The following is a 15,437-nucleotide window of genomic DNA, read 5'->3' as shown; positions in this document are numbered from 1 at the left end:
GTAGGATTATCACGTATCCCCCCTTTAACATAAAGCATAATACCTACTAGATTTGTCCTGTACAAAATCAATGAACCCCCTCCAGAACGTGTACAAAATAGAAGACCCCCTCCCACCCCAGACAAAATGAGTGAATGACACCTAACCCCCCCCCCCTCTTTCTCTTTGCTTTCTTCCTTATCTCTCTCTCACTCCCTACCCCCAGCCATAAGTTATGGACAGTCCCTTAATGTATGTTTTTGTTTCATTTTCAGTTGGTTTGTAAAAACAAGGATGAAGAGGAACAATAGCTTGATGTTTCTCAAATCAGGAATCAGTGTATAACAGTTGACTGTTGGTTGAGGTACAGATACTTGTAATCCTGCACAGAGTTTATCACTCTGATTCACCAACTGGAGAGCACAGGCAGGAAGCTAGACTAGGTTAGTGGCTGTGGTCACATGACACTCATGGTGAAAGCTCTCAAAGAGACACATGCCATCGGTATCTGTGGAAAATTTGGGTATAGTAAAGACCGATTTCCTGAAACCTCTCCTGGAGATACTGTCCCTGATTTATGTGACATGCTAAAAAATAACATGCATGGTGTACTGGACAAAGACAACGTGGCCCAGGACAATGTGGAAAAGACAAATGACCTGTCAGGAAATGAAGACATTTATCGTGATTTGAACATCCAGTTTGAATGTCTTCTGAAGAAGAGGAGTCAGTGGTTGTAATAGTACTGACAGAGTGTCCATGTGTTGTAATAGTACTGACAGAGTGTCCACGTGTTGTAATAGTACTGACAGAGTGTCCACGTGTTGTAATAGTACTGACAGAGTGTCCACGTGTTGTAATAGTACTGACAGAGTGTCCATGTGTTGTAATAGTACTGACAGAGTGTCCATGTGTTGTAATAGTACTGACAGAGTGTCCACGTGTTGTAATAGTACTGACAGAGTGTCCACGTGTTGTAATAGTACTGACAGAGTGTCCATGTGTTGTAATAGTACTGACAGAGTGTCCATGTGTTGTAATAGTACTGACAGAGTGTCCACGTGTTGTAATAGTACTGACAGAGTGTCCATGTGTTGTAATAGTACTGACAGAGTGTCCATGTGTTGTAATTGCCGTATCTCAACATAGGTATACTTTGTGTGGTCTTGCAAATGTCATTGTAGATCGTTTGCGGACCAATATTTGTGTTGTATTTAGTCCTATTGAACCTCCTCTGCTGCTCAGTGGTTCATATGCCTTGACTTTTGGTGTATTTTGTCTTGACAAGAAAGATGCAATGCCAGTCACAGAGACCAGGGTTAGTGTGTGACAGGGAACTCAGAGGCACTGCTATGTGTGTGTGAGGGTGTTATAATGTACATACTGTATATATGATCGTGTATGTCCCAATGTAAACAACTGCCAGGGCTAATGTGTGACAGGGAACTCAGAAGCACTGCGGTGTGTGTGTGCGTGGTGTTATAATGTACATACTGTGTATGTGATCGTGTACGTCCGAGTGTAGACAACTGCCAGGGTTGGTGTGTGACAGGGAACTCAGAGGCACTGCTGTGTGTGTCTGGTCCAGTTAAAATGTTCATACTGTATGTGTGATCATGTATGTCCCAGTGTAGACAACAGCCAGGGTTGGTGTGTGACAGGGAACTCAGAGGCACTGCTATGTGTGTGTGAGGGTGTTATAATGTACATACTGTATATATGATCGTGTATGTCCCAATGTAAACAACTGCCAGGGCTAATGTGTGACAGGGAACTCAGAAGCACTGCGGTGTGTGTGTGCGTGGTGTTATAATGTACATACTGTGTATGTGATCGTGTACGTCCGAGTGTAGACAACTGCCAGGGTTGGTGTGTGACAGGGAACTCAGAGGCACTGCTGTGTGTGACTGGTCCAGTTAAAATGTACATACTGTATATGTGATCGTGTATGTCCCAGTGTAGACAACAGCCAGGGTTGGTGTGTGACAGGGAACTCAGAGGCACTGCTGTGTGTGACTGGTCCAGTTAAAATGTACATACTGTATATGTGATCGTGTATGTCCCAGTGTAGACAACTGCCAGGGTTGGTGTGTGACAGGGAACTCAGAGGCACTGCTGTGTGTGTCTGGTCCAGTTAAAATGTACATACTGTATATGTGATCGTGTATGTCCCAGTGTAGACAACTGCCAGGGTTGGTGTGTGACAGGGAAGTGAGAGGCACTGCTGTGTGTGTGTGTGTGGTGTCATTATGTACATACTGTATATGTGATCATGTACGTCCCAGTGTAGACAACAGCCAGGGTTGGTGTGTGACAGGAACTCAGAGGCACTGCTGTGAGTGTCTGGTGCAGTTAAAATGTACATACTGTATATATGATCATGTATGTCCCAGTGTAGACAACTGTCAGTAACTCAGAGACAGCCATATGGATTTTGTTCTTATGTAAAATAAGCATGAATATATGTTAATGTGGACAAACACTGGCAGATTTGACTTGTGAATCATGATTGAATAAATTATATGTGACAATTTCATGATGCCCTTTTTTCATTACATTTTCTTTTATTGAAATTGCAAATCATGATGCAAGACACTTCTCAAAATATTACATAAGTAAAAACCTCAAAGTATCAGTTGAAAAAGCATTTCAAGAATAATACTCATAAATGTTAAAAAACTAATGTATGGCCATTTTGACAATTTTGTGTGGTCATTTTGACTGAGGTCAGAGTGACATTTTTGCCTGTTACCGTCTTGGGGCAGTGGGACAGCCTTGTGATGCTGAAGGCCAGGGTTTTATTTCCCACATGGGTGTAATGTGTGGAGCCCATTTCTGGGGTCCCCTGCTGTGCTGGAATACTGCAAAAAGCAGCATAAAACTAAAACACTCACTCACTCACTCATGGGTCTCTCTGGCACCAAAGGAATTATCAACTCTGCTCACTATTTAATACACTTTCTTGCCATATATAGCTGACATAAGTAACATTGAAACAGTTCACAACTATCTACAGCAAGTTAGGATGGAGTAGTTTTGCGGCTGAAATGAAGCATCATGTGTGAAAGGCAATTGTGATGTTCGCATCAATCAACTCATGTCCCAGGCTGTGATATTGCTGGATTATTGCTAAAAGAGTAAAACCATATTCCCTCACTCGCTCAAGACTGACACAAACTTATCGTACATCTGATTTAAACGTTTCACTTGTGTATACGTTTTTATAATACGTGGAGGTATTTTGTTGAATTTGATACTTATTCGCTGTACTGGATGTGCAACGTTAAAGCAGTGACCGAAAATGAAAGCAAGATGAACACACGATGTTGCCTACAATCGGTGGCATGCGCTGTGACGATGACCGAACAATCTCTGTTTGGAGCTTGCGTGTGGTATACTCTTCACAGCGACGTTCATGGCGGATGAGTGGAGTGGGGAAATCAAATAACGAAACCACTCGTTAACAAAAGAAAGTAAATCATCGCAATTTGTTCACAATTTTGCAATGTCTCAACTTTTGAAAAAAAGATCTGTATCGGTAGCACTAAGTGCTTACAGGGACCAGCATTTCAAGGTATTTCGCAGACTTATTGTTGACTTAGTGAAGTTAGTTGTCGTTTTGGAAGACTTTCGGAAATGTGCTGTGTGTCTATGGCATTTTATTTCGTATATTTATGGGAGATGAACATGCTGAAATACCAAAAATAGACTGCTTCGAACATAGGACAGTAATTGTACTCGGACTCGTTCGTACAACTTGTCTGGGTAACTGTGGTGGGCATTCGTGACATTCTGTGTACGTTTTCCTGTATAACCCTGGCTATCCAATCTAGAAAAATAATTTTCAAAAATAGAGTACAAAATGCTTTGAAAGATACCGAAAGGGTCTTTTCTTAATATGATTGATAGTGACCACAGTGATGCATGTTTCATTGTGTAGCAGGACAGTGAGTGCACTAACCACACGCTGCGGGAATCTTTATTTTCGTGGTCGATAAGTCACCCTGAAATATTTACAGAAATAGTGATAAAATGAATAGTACATAAAATCATCAATGTGCAATACCTATTACTAGCGGCTATAAACAGACTAGCTAACATGAAATGCACGATAAAGTTACGACTTATCTTATCGAGTGCATAACAAGACGTATATGAATAAACATTCTAAGTTAAAAAAGTTCATGCTTTTTTTCCAGGGAAGTCGAAATGAACAGGAAAGAGCACTAATGTATTCAACAACCCTCTATGTTGGCAATTTGTCATTCTTCACCACAGAGGAACAGATCTATGAGCTATTCAATCGGTCAGGCGATGTGAAGAGAATTATCATGGGACTTGACAAAATGAAGAAGACCCCATGCGGATTTTGTTTTGTGGAGTATCCTTGAAGTTAACACTAATAGTAATATAAACATATTAGAAATGACTTAACCATGACAATGACATAACTTAGATTTGTGTATCTGAACTTGTTACTAGAGAGTGGAATGTCTGTGGTTTCATCCCAACCCAGTACATCCCAATAGATGTCAAAAGATTCTACTTGTTGTTGCACTGCCGGATGTCAGGGATTAAGGTCACAAACCAAGGGAAGGTTGGCTCAGACTTTATGTGCTGGTGATTAGGTGCCTGACTCTGAGGGTGTGGTTTCAGATAAGACTGGATATGACTCAACAAAAATGTACTAGAATTTGTACTTTTATAAGAATTTTAAAGGGGCACTGATGCGGAGCGAATAATGTTTCTCGTCAACGGTCTAATTACGAAATCAAACCGAAAATTGATCAGCACCCGCTCCTTCGACCGTGACGGACAAAGGAACTGGGTTCCTGTCCATATTAGCAGAATTTCTTCACCTAAACAGTGGGGAGGCCGGATGCCCATCATATGCCATTTGTTTAAAAATATCCATGGTATTCCTTGTCTGATCGTAACCAAATATCCCAGCAGTGTAGTTCTTTTCGGATGCTTGGATGGTATAGTTACTGATCCAATTTGATCCTATTTCAGTGTTTTTAACCTGATATTTAATCATGTTACATGAAAATATGATGTCTACAGGCACGTAGCCATTTGTTTCAGTACAGAAGATTGCAAAGCTTTATATTTGGGTAATTCTGAGTGTTGGTTCAGCTGTGATAGCAAATATCTTACGAAAATTTTGGTAGCTATGGTAGCTACAATGGTTTATTATTTATGATAATAAAAACACACAGTTGATTTATTTGAATTCGTAAACAAAAAACGATGACTTTGCCTTTGGTAGAGAAATCTGAAAATTTTCTTACGTAAAAAAACCTTATTTCACCTATTTACCCAAGTACACAGCAAATGCCCGTGTGTATTCCTTATGTAACGAAGTTCCGTTGGTATCCTCAAAAGAGTTTTGGCCCAATAGTGTTTTCAGGCTGCATGCGACACAGAGATTACATCTTCCTTGCTGTAACTCGCGTTTGATGGTGTAAACCTACACGTGTTATTTGTCATCATTCTCTGGATGGTCAATTAATGAATTTATAACAGGTATAATTAGTAGTAACACAACTTCGGTTACTCAACAAAGGTTCCCATTTGGCATTTCTCCTGTCTGGAGTAAATACTCAACATTATAAATTAAGGTCTGTAGTGACAAATGTATTGTATGTTATGTAATATGTGCATGTAAGTGATGCAAGAGGGTTTATCAACTAAGTTACAAAAACAAACATCGATCAAAGGATTAACCGATAACTCACTGATTGATTAATTACTTTTATCTTCTAGCGGATTTGTCAAAAGGCAGTGTGTGTAGATGTTGTAAAGTGTAAGTGCAAAAACAACATCCTCCCTTCAAAGACTTAACCACCCTTGCGTTGATTGATTGATTGCTCATTATTGGTTAACTAAATTACTTAGAACAGTGGACATCATACAATTAGTTGCCAGGTGTGCTATCTTGGGAGACCAATCAGAGGTTTATCTGGTTTTCACCAACGAAAGACGTGAAACGATGTGTTACTTTTTCGCAAATGAGACAGTTGTAAGACACGCGACACAGAGCAGGATTACTTACCAGCTGCAGATGAATGGAATATGATTTCTTTTACGTGGATATTGATGGATACATTCCTGAACAAGGTAGTAGCCTGACATCGTTGCTATAAAATTAGTCTGTTTTACATTCATTTTTTGCATTTTGTTTTAATTTATTTGTTGTAGCATTCAGCAGAATCTGTATGGCAGAAAAAACACACTAGATCGCGTATGTGTGTGAAATAGGATCCACATTGGCATTCTATACAATGTATAAATGTTGCTGTTATGTTAGAAATTTACTATGAGTATAAGCAGATCGTGTGTTCTTTTATTAATTTTCAGAATCATACAAGTATGACAATAAACTAGCTAGGGTTATGAGATGTTTTCCATCCTAACAGTTTTTTACCATTTCTGCCACGGGCAGATGATTAACCTTCAAAGTGTTTCATTTGTTTTCATAATACATTTGGAATGATGTAAAGATGACTTCACCTCAGTTGATCTGTCTATGATTAAACTATCAATTGCGCTTACGGACTGCGCAGCAGAGGTCACGAACCAGTCACGAATTCTGGGATATCATCCGGGTACTCACGGAAGAAAAACAATAACAAAAGTTTACACCAGTCCACGGAAATTGCTCCGCATTAGTGCCCCTTTAAGTGTAATTCCATATGTAACGTGTTACAGTTGACTCAGAGTTGGTTATCGTGCCTGTGTTTGTTATTTGATGTTAATTGTTATGTACATGCCATAATACAAACACATTTTCATTCAATATCAGTAGTGTATAGCATCCTGTGGAAGTTACAGTAGATGGTGTCGTAGGGTGCAGTATGCTTTTCATAAAAAGTTCCCTGATATTTGAACAGGTCAAAATGGCCACACGACAAAATGGCCACACTGACCCTGGTCAAAATGGCCACACAGAAAAGTCAAAATGGCCATACATTGTTTTATTGATTTTTAAAGCTCATGACATTTGTATTATTTGATATCAAAGTGTGAGAATGACAAAAGAAGATATATCACACAACAAAACGGTGTTTATTATGGAGGTACTTTCCTAAATGATACTTTGAGACTGAGGTGGATGAGAAGTTCACCTTTCTCGAGACTTGCTCACAGAAGGGGAAACCTCTACTGATGGGAGTCTAGTGGATAAACCTATGTCCAAAAGGTACTCTAGCAATGTTTTCTTATCTACCACTTGTAGGTGTTTAATTGAAACATTGCAATATTTTCTTTCTTAAAACTTGGAGATGTTTAATTAATCTCTCAATGTTTTCCTCCTTGATACTTAGAATATAGAACATACACATATATAGTCTGGTTCATAATTATTGAGAATTTTTCTTTTTACTTTGAGCTATCCTAACACCTCAACTGATTCACTGATACTTAAAACTAAGTAATGGTATAAGGGAGGTAACTCATCTTGGCCTACTGAGTATAGTACAATTAGAGTTACCTCCCCTGAATTTGTAGCAGACGTCATTTTCCTCAGCACTGTCAACAATGTCTGCTGAAGATAAAAGAAGGTTGATTTTTGAGTTGTGTAATCAAGGAATTGATGATGTAAATACATTGGCAGAGAGAACAGGAACTCCTCTTTCTACTGTGTATAGGATTAGGAAGAATTTTAAAGAGGGAAAGGATTTTGGGCACCAGAAAGGAGCAGGGAGACCCAGAAAATTGGACTTCTCAGATCGCGTCCGGCTGGGAATTTTAGCGTCTAAAACGCAAAGGGCAAGCATCTCCAACATCAGGTATGAAATGATAGAAAGGGGATCAACAGTTGTATCAAAATCTACAGTTAGAAGAAATTTGATTGATCTTGGATGGGAGAAAAAGACTGGAATTCCTTCTCCTCTCATGAAACAAGAACATAAAGACAGGCGTGTTGAGTGGTGTTTGGCACATGAAAACTTTGACTGGGAAAATGTGATTTTTACTGATGAAAGCTCAATATGGGTATATCCCAATAATGTGAAAATATGGACAAAGTCTGCGTCAGCACCGTTGTATCGACGACCTAAATACAGCCCAAAGTTTCATGTATGGGGAGGGATATCCTTATTAGGAACGACCCCGCTGTGTGTGTTTGAGGGAAATCTGACAAGTCAATGCTACACTGACATATTAGATAATTTTCTCCTTCCAAGTGCACATGTGTTTTTGGAAATGACTGGATTTTGCAGCAAGATAATGATCCTAAACACACCGCAAAACATGCCAAGCAGTGGTTTCAGGAGAAAAATGTGACTGCATTACCATTTCCTGCATATAGTCCTGACTTAAATCCCATTGAGAACATTTGGGGGATGATGAAGGAATGTGTGAATCAAAAGGGGTTGACAAAAATTGAAGACATGAAGAGAGAAGTGGTCCGATACTGGGACAGCATAACTCACGAGACACTAACCTCTCTGATAGGAAGTATGCCTACCCGTCTTAGACTGTGCCGTGAACCTCAAGGAGACTTGATAAAATATTAAATTGTTACCTACACAACATGAAAAGGTCAGTTCACTTTCACAATACATTCAATTTTATCTGATTTGTTCTCGTTTAATAATATGAAATGCTTTAGCTATTCTCAATAATTTTGAACCATACTGTATATTTGTTAATTCACTAGAATTAAAATGGTCACACGAATGACATGTAAAAACAAACAGTATATAACTTCTTATGTCTCTTTTTACAAATAAGTATAAATATAATAAAATAATGTATGGCCATTTTGACTTTTTGGTGTGGCCATTTTGACTAGGGGTTTGTGGCCATTTTGACTTTTTTGTGGCCATTTTGATGTGGAAGATTTGTGGCCATTTTGACATGTGGCCATTTTGACTAGGACCCTCTGATATTAATACGAAGCAGTGGCAAGGAGTATTGAACACCATCATTGATATACTACCAAATCTGTCTTGAGGTCTCAGGTTGATATTGGCTAGATTTTGATTTCAAAGTCTCCACACATGACAGCAACAGTTTTGTCATGTATAGAGGTGGTTGGTTTGGAGGTTTTACATGCACTTTCTGACATGATGCATATTTTGCACATGGTAGCTCAGCAGGCAATTTAGTGTGGGCTTGAAAAGTGGGATTTGACCAAAAGATTGCCATGCATGAAAAGGAGAGTGAATCAGGGTTGCATATTAAGATTATAGAGAAGGTGAAAAAATGTTTAAATGTCCTGTGTTCATATTTGATAAGGGCTATTTCTTATGTCATGAATTCTTTGTCCTGTCACAATTTCAAGCAGTCAGTACTTGTCAAATTTTATTTTTCTCACGTCTTTCGTTGTCTTGGTCATATGTTGAACTTTCCTTATGGAAAACAGATATTATGAGAGAAGTGATGCTGAGAATGCTCTGAGGTATATCAATGGAACCCGTCTAGATGATAGGATTATTCGAACTGACTGGGATGCAGGCTTCAAGGAGGGGAGGCAGTATGGGCGTGGCAAGAGTGGGGGACAGGTGGGTTGATTTTGTTGAGTGTTTTACATATGAAAGAAATTATAATAGATTTATTAGTGTGAGACCTTTTACATGTTGAAAGTGTCTCTTATATTTATTTACTCTGTTCCACAAAGACTTGCTAAGCTGCATATATAAATTGAGATTTTATGTGGATGTAGCGTTAAAAATTCTTTGGGGAATAGGGTCCATGATTTCAACATTATGGTGAAACACAAACAAACAAATTTTGCAAAACTCTGTGGAATCTGTCAGATCCAGGATCTGTGTAATCCGGTTTTCTGCTCACTACTCACTGAATTCACTTTTCATGCTGAAGACCCAGGTTCCTGAAGAATGCAATACTATATGTTTCGTTTTTTTCTTCTTTTACTATCCTTAGCATATGTTTACAGTTTGATGCTTTAGTCCTAAACCTGTAGGAATGGTGGGGTAGCCTAGTGATTGAAGTGTTCGGTCCTCATGACGTAGGCGCAGGTTGGATTCCCCACATGGCTACAGTGTGCGAAGCCCATTTCTGGTAATGATATTGGTGGAATATTACTAAAAGCAACATAGTTAATCTCACTCACATGCAATATAAAAAGTTTCTTTGCTTCTTTTAGGTGAGGGATGAATACAGAACAGACTATGACGAGGATCGGGGAGGATATGGGAAAATTGTGACTTCTAAAATCAGGACGAGGGAAACCCCATATTAACATCAAGTGTTCAGAGGTTTCATTGGGACACATTACTGTGAAGGTCAAGGTTGCGGTGGATGTTGTCTTCCACCATTGTATCTGAACTTGGTATGCTGTAATGTGGCATGAACAATTTTATCATGTGAATGATAATGAATGACAACATGTGTTTTTTGTTTCATTTGCAGAAACCAGTAGGTAACAAGAAGACTGAAATGTTAGTTTCTTTATATTTTGATATTAAGTTTAATGAATAAACATGCTTGAATATTCTTCTTTTATTTAACATTGCCATGTATTTTTTCATCACCAACTGAACAGATTGACATTGACAAGAGTTGGTTTCTGTTTATTGTGTGACAATTGCAGGTAGTCATTCTTTACCTTTTAAACACATTTAATGTTTTTGAATCATTTAATTGGAAGACTGTAACCTTGGTAACAGAAGTTTTACTGTTTTCATTGTATGTTTGAGTGATGAGGATTGTGAATGTAATGTTGAATGTAACATGTGTAAGGTGGATCTCATGTAATAAAGAATGTCAGTGGTGTCTTTGATATTTCTGTCTGCTATTTATCCCAATCCTTCATTTCCATTCGATGAAACATTTCAACTCCAAGTCATGATGGACTTCAACAGTCAGAGTTCTTGGCTAGGAACGGACAGAGTGGTAACGTAGTGGTTAAAGCATTGACTCGCCACGTCCGAAGACCTGGGTTCGATTCCTCAGATTGGTATCCCAGCACTGATAAACTAAAAAGAACTGTTACCCTTCAGCATTTCTGCAACAAAATGATGGGTTTGGGGGTTTTATATGCATGTCAGAAGATGGTTGAAACAACTGTGACAGTGATGTCATTTTGTCCTCTACCTGTACTAGGTCTTTTCTACCAATATGGTGACTTGTCATTAGTACTGTCAACTATGCAGTCTTGCTGGTACTTAAACTTTCTTGGTTAAGACTCTGATAGTTTCTTGGGGTTGAGTCTCATTTTACCATGCAAGCCATGCAAATTGCCTGAGGGGTAAACATCAGATATGATCTTACTGCCAGCATTCTGACTTCCGTGGAAGCCATGGTGGCTGGGTGGATTACATTGCCAACATTGTGTGCTTGTGATCAAGTGCCCTAACCTGTGCTTTAAGTGTTGGCATCAGAAATGATTGAACAACCCAGGTACGTTCACCATGTGTTGATTGGTTCAGTCTGTTAAGACATACAGCTCGATCATGTCACTGCACAGTGCACCTTTTATTGCAGTGTAAACTCAGGCAGTAAACACTCAGTGACTTATGTGATCTGAAGTGAGGTTGAATGATCTCCGATTAGAGAGTTTGAATAACAAGATCACTCCTATTGAAATCCCATTCCCCATTTTCAACAAAGCCATGAAAGTCAATGACTGGTCATGTTCCTAGGGCTGATTGTAAGAGTCAAGTTTTCATCCTCGACAGACTATTTTTGGAACTAGCTTTTTGTGCCGTAAATGACTTTTACAAGTTACGTTCTTTATGATGAAGACCTCTGTTACAGTGAAACAGGCTTTATGTGGCAATATAAACCTGAAGTGTGTTTCTCACTATATATGAGGTCATCTCGTTTTCCCAGAATAACCGCATTTGAAGTTTTTGATATGTTGGTAAGACCTCTTCCCAGGTTTTACTTTTTATGACCCTGCAATTTTTGGCTCGGTGCATATATGGTTACCCTCCATGCCCGTCCGTCCGCATGTCCGAAGGAAACAGGGAATGTACTTTATCCACTTCTCCACAAAAAAACGCTCTGTGGAATGCAGTGAACCTATACGTGGGCCATCTTGGGACTCTAATCTCGTACTTGTTTTTGTATTTTATCGTTTTTCTTGTAAGTTTAAAGACATTTGAACTTTGGTACATTCTGCTGAATTTCTCTATGATGATAGTGTAACAAGGGGTGTACATTATCCACAAACTACCTTATGTAATTCATTGACATTACACGTATACTTTTTACTGAACTCTTCCTATAGCAGAGGGGGCATCTGTGTCCCAGGACACAATTTTTTTTCCAATTTTAATGTTGTTTGAACTTAGCTGAATTTGGTTCTATTCATCCTGTTCATCCCATACAAGGTGAGTTGTACTTTATCTACATCTCAAAAGCCACTGCACAGAAGTCATTTAGCTTAATGTCTTTTATGGAGACTCAAAATGTGTGCATCTCATATTTTGTTCGTGTATTTTATATTTTTTTGTGTGTTTAGAGACATTTGAACTTGATTGATAGCGAAATAGTGATTAAGTCTATCCATCAGAGCACACTCAGTGTAGGGAACTCTTCCTTCATCATCCCTGGACATTTTTTGTAATTGCTTTTTCCTAACTCTGTATGAACATCAGCATTCTAATGATATACGAGTGTTGAAATTGATAAATTGAAAAATGTCATTCAAGATTAAGTTCAAAGTGCAAATAATTTCGCAAGCAAGATAGGAACTGCAACTTACAGATTTGCAGGCAAACACTCTATCACACGGCCACCAGACAGATGGAAGAAGTGGGTCAAATTACCAAGTTATGGTTGCTGTCATTAAACTGATTTTACTTGCGCTTCACTTATTGTTATGTAGCCTCATAAAATGATTATCCACATTGCAGTTATCTATCACTGACGGTATACTAGTATATGTTACAGAAAACACCTCTCCTTGGTTTTGGTGGACAATGTAAAACCATAGAGTCAAGAAATCCCTCCCCCCTTCGGGTTTGTCTAACAAAATCTCAGAGGCGTGTTTTCTGCTATACGTAAAACAGGCTTTATGTTGCAGTATGGGGCAGATCAACCGAGCACCTGCATTAAAAAACCTGAACAGATTTGGATATCTGTGAAGAATGCCAAACTTATGGTCACAAGCTCTACATTATCATGCTAACAACTGAAATCTGCATGATATTTGGCATGTTTATGAGTGAGGGAGTACATGTTGCTTTAAGCCGCATCAGCAATTTTGCAGCCATTCGCGTTGATCATATTTACGAACTTATTGTCTGTTTCTTTATATATTTTGGATTGGACTATGCACAATCACATTGTCCAGTCCCAATAGGACCTCTCACACAGCACTGTGCGAGACTTTAGCACTTCCGGTGACAAACATCTTACAGCAAACATAATGGCACTGTTACAAAGGGCATGTCTCAGCTAATTATAGTCAACACATGCAGTGTGACGCGGAAAACCCCTTGGACTATGTTGCAAACTTGCATGAAAATCTCCTAACAGCTGTGCACACAAGCATGGTAGTGCCATTTTGTATTCAAAAATAGTTTTTTCAATACATGCATGTCGCCAGAAATAGCACCTTGTGAAACCTTGTGAGACCCTACATACTCCATAACTCAAGTGTAGTGCTGGATGGAAACAGGGCTTTTACACACTAGGTTACTTCCCTTGCCCAGAGGAAATTGAATGTCTGGTCAGAACATATGGCTAAATATAAACGAAAACAGAAAATTGCATTTCTCACTCTTTTTATTATACCATGAAAGATAATATGAAGGTACAACTTATCAAAACCCATGTTTTGGGTTCAATAAATAGACATCTTTTTTGTTTTCATTATTTTTAATGAGTGATGGTAGTGACCAATGATGACTAACATTCGACTCGTATACAACTCATAGTCACAAAATACAGAAAAGAATCAACACAATACATGCACCTTTCTTGATAAACAAACCCAGGCTTCTCTCACATATAACAACAGCGACAGCAGCCACCCGACTTCTCCACAAATAAGGGTGGTCCTTGGGTAACACACAATCTGTTTTATAAACATCTCTCAACAATACATCTTCCCGTTCTCAGAGACCCATCATACAACAAACACATTGGTATGCTGTTTATCATTGGTAAAAAGCAGCTTTGTTTTAGTGTAAACTAGGGGTTGAAGTTTTGATTGCAGGCTATTTTGACACTAATTATACAATGTAAAAAACAAAGACCCATCTATAACTTAATTTTTATGTGATCGTACTTGAACAAATTAAGAATAAATATGGAATCAGTTTAACAAAACTTGCTCTTTCTTATAATGCCTTACTTTAGGAACCCAATTACCCTATAAGTCAGGAAGTTCTTGTTTGTAAACCTGAACATATAGCATATTTTTCTGATAAAACATCTCCATGTCAAGACACGATGATGCACAGATAGTTTGTGTGTTATGTTGACCTGAGGAGCAATCATAGCACTGTACAAACCAAGGTTTAGCACTTATCGCAGTCTTCATCTTAGTGCTTGCAGTCATGTCTAACACATAACAATTAGCAACACAGACACAGCTATGAATGAACAAAGGTCATTGTCACTAATTATCATTTCAAAACTAATAATCCAAAATCGTTCCATAATAAATTCATTCTAAGAGAGAATAATTGTTAACATAATACAAAATAATTTGATGCCACTTATTACAATACTTTATGTTTTACTCTTCCCTTGTGTTTCAGAAGTTCTGGGAACGGTTTTAACTTTGAGGATTCTATCAAAATATTAATGCACAATTTAAGGTTTCTTATTTAGAAAATGGAGAGAATGTCATTACTTTTTAATGTTATGGGATCTATCTTGCAATTATGACTGATACAAAACAATAGTACACATACATTGCTTATAGAAATAAATATAAAGAATACACATTTCATTAATCTGCACAATATGCTATCGGCCTTATGCACATAGACATACTGAAAACACATGCTAAGCTCTGGTGCATATCGTTACAATCCCTGTTGAGAGCTTGGCAGTATTGCTCACTGTATAGTATTAGAAAACTTATTATGATTTGGGGAGAAAATACTTCAGGCTAAATGTAATCAATGAATTTCCTGCAGTGACAAACTGGACATGGGATTAAAATCAAGTCCATGCCAGCTGACGGTGATTCAATACTGAATGCATTTACAATTGGAACTCAAGTAATTTCTATTGCAATAAATGACAAAGAAACCACAAAAAAAAAATTACGGGCTAACAAAATCATAATGTTTTGGCAGGCATACGGATGAATAGAAAACAACCTACCTAACAACGTGTAGCATGAAATTAAAATATTTTGATTGCAAAATATTCAACATTGTATAGATGGCGCTGTATGCCCTTTCTGTAGTGTGTCAAGAGTGCATGGGAGTTTGAAAAAAGAGTTCAGGAGAAAACAGACTTTGATAGAATGTAAAGAAATTTGAGGAGGAATTTCTAAATCTATACTTGAAATTGAAAATTCT

At 38.2% G+C, this 15,437-nt stretch overlaps 1 protein-coding gene across 1 annotated transcript; it reads left to right on the top strand.

Annotated features, from left to right (window-relative positions):
* The first annotated feature begins 3,353 nt into the window (after positions 1-3,353).
* LOC137290503 (nuclear cap-binding protein subunit 2-like) lies at positions 3,354-10,729 on the top strand. Its single transcript, XM_067821483.1, has 4 exons — positions 3,354-3,553; positions 4,179-4,360; positions 9,350-9,488; positions 10,094-10,729. Exons 1-4 carry the CDS (start codon positions 3,485-3,487, stop codon positions 10,187-10,189), a joined length of 486 nt encoding a protein of 161 aa, XP_067677584.1. The 5' UTR covers positions 3,354-3,484; the 3' UTR covers positions 10,190-10,729.
* The last annotated feature ends 4,708 nt before the right edge of the window (positions 10,730-15,437 follow it).

The sequence above is a fragment of the Haliotis asinina genome, chromosome 7, assembly GCF_037392515.1.
Source record: "Haliotis asinina isolate JCU_RB_2024 chromosome 7, JCU_Hal_asi_v2, whole genome shotgun sequence".
Taxonomy (NCBI): Eukaryota; Metazoa; Mollusca; class Gastropoda; order Lepetellida; family Haliotidae; genus Haliotis; species Haliotis asinina.
Note: the sequence above shows the minus strand (reverse complement) of the source record. Positions and strands in the feature narration are given on the sequence as shown.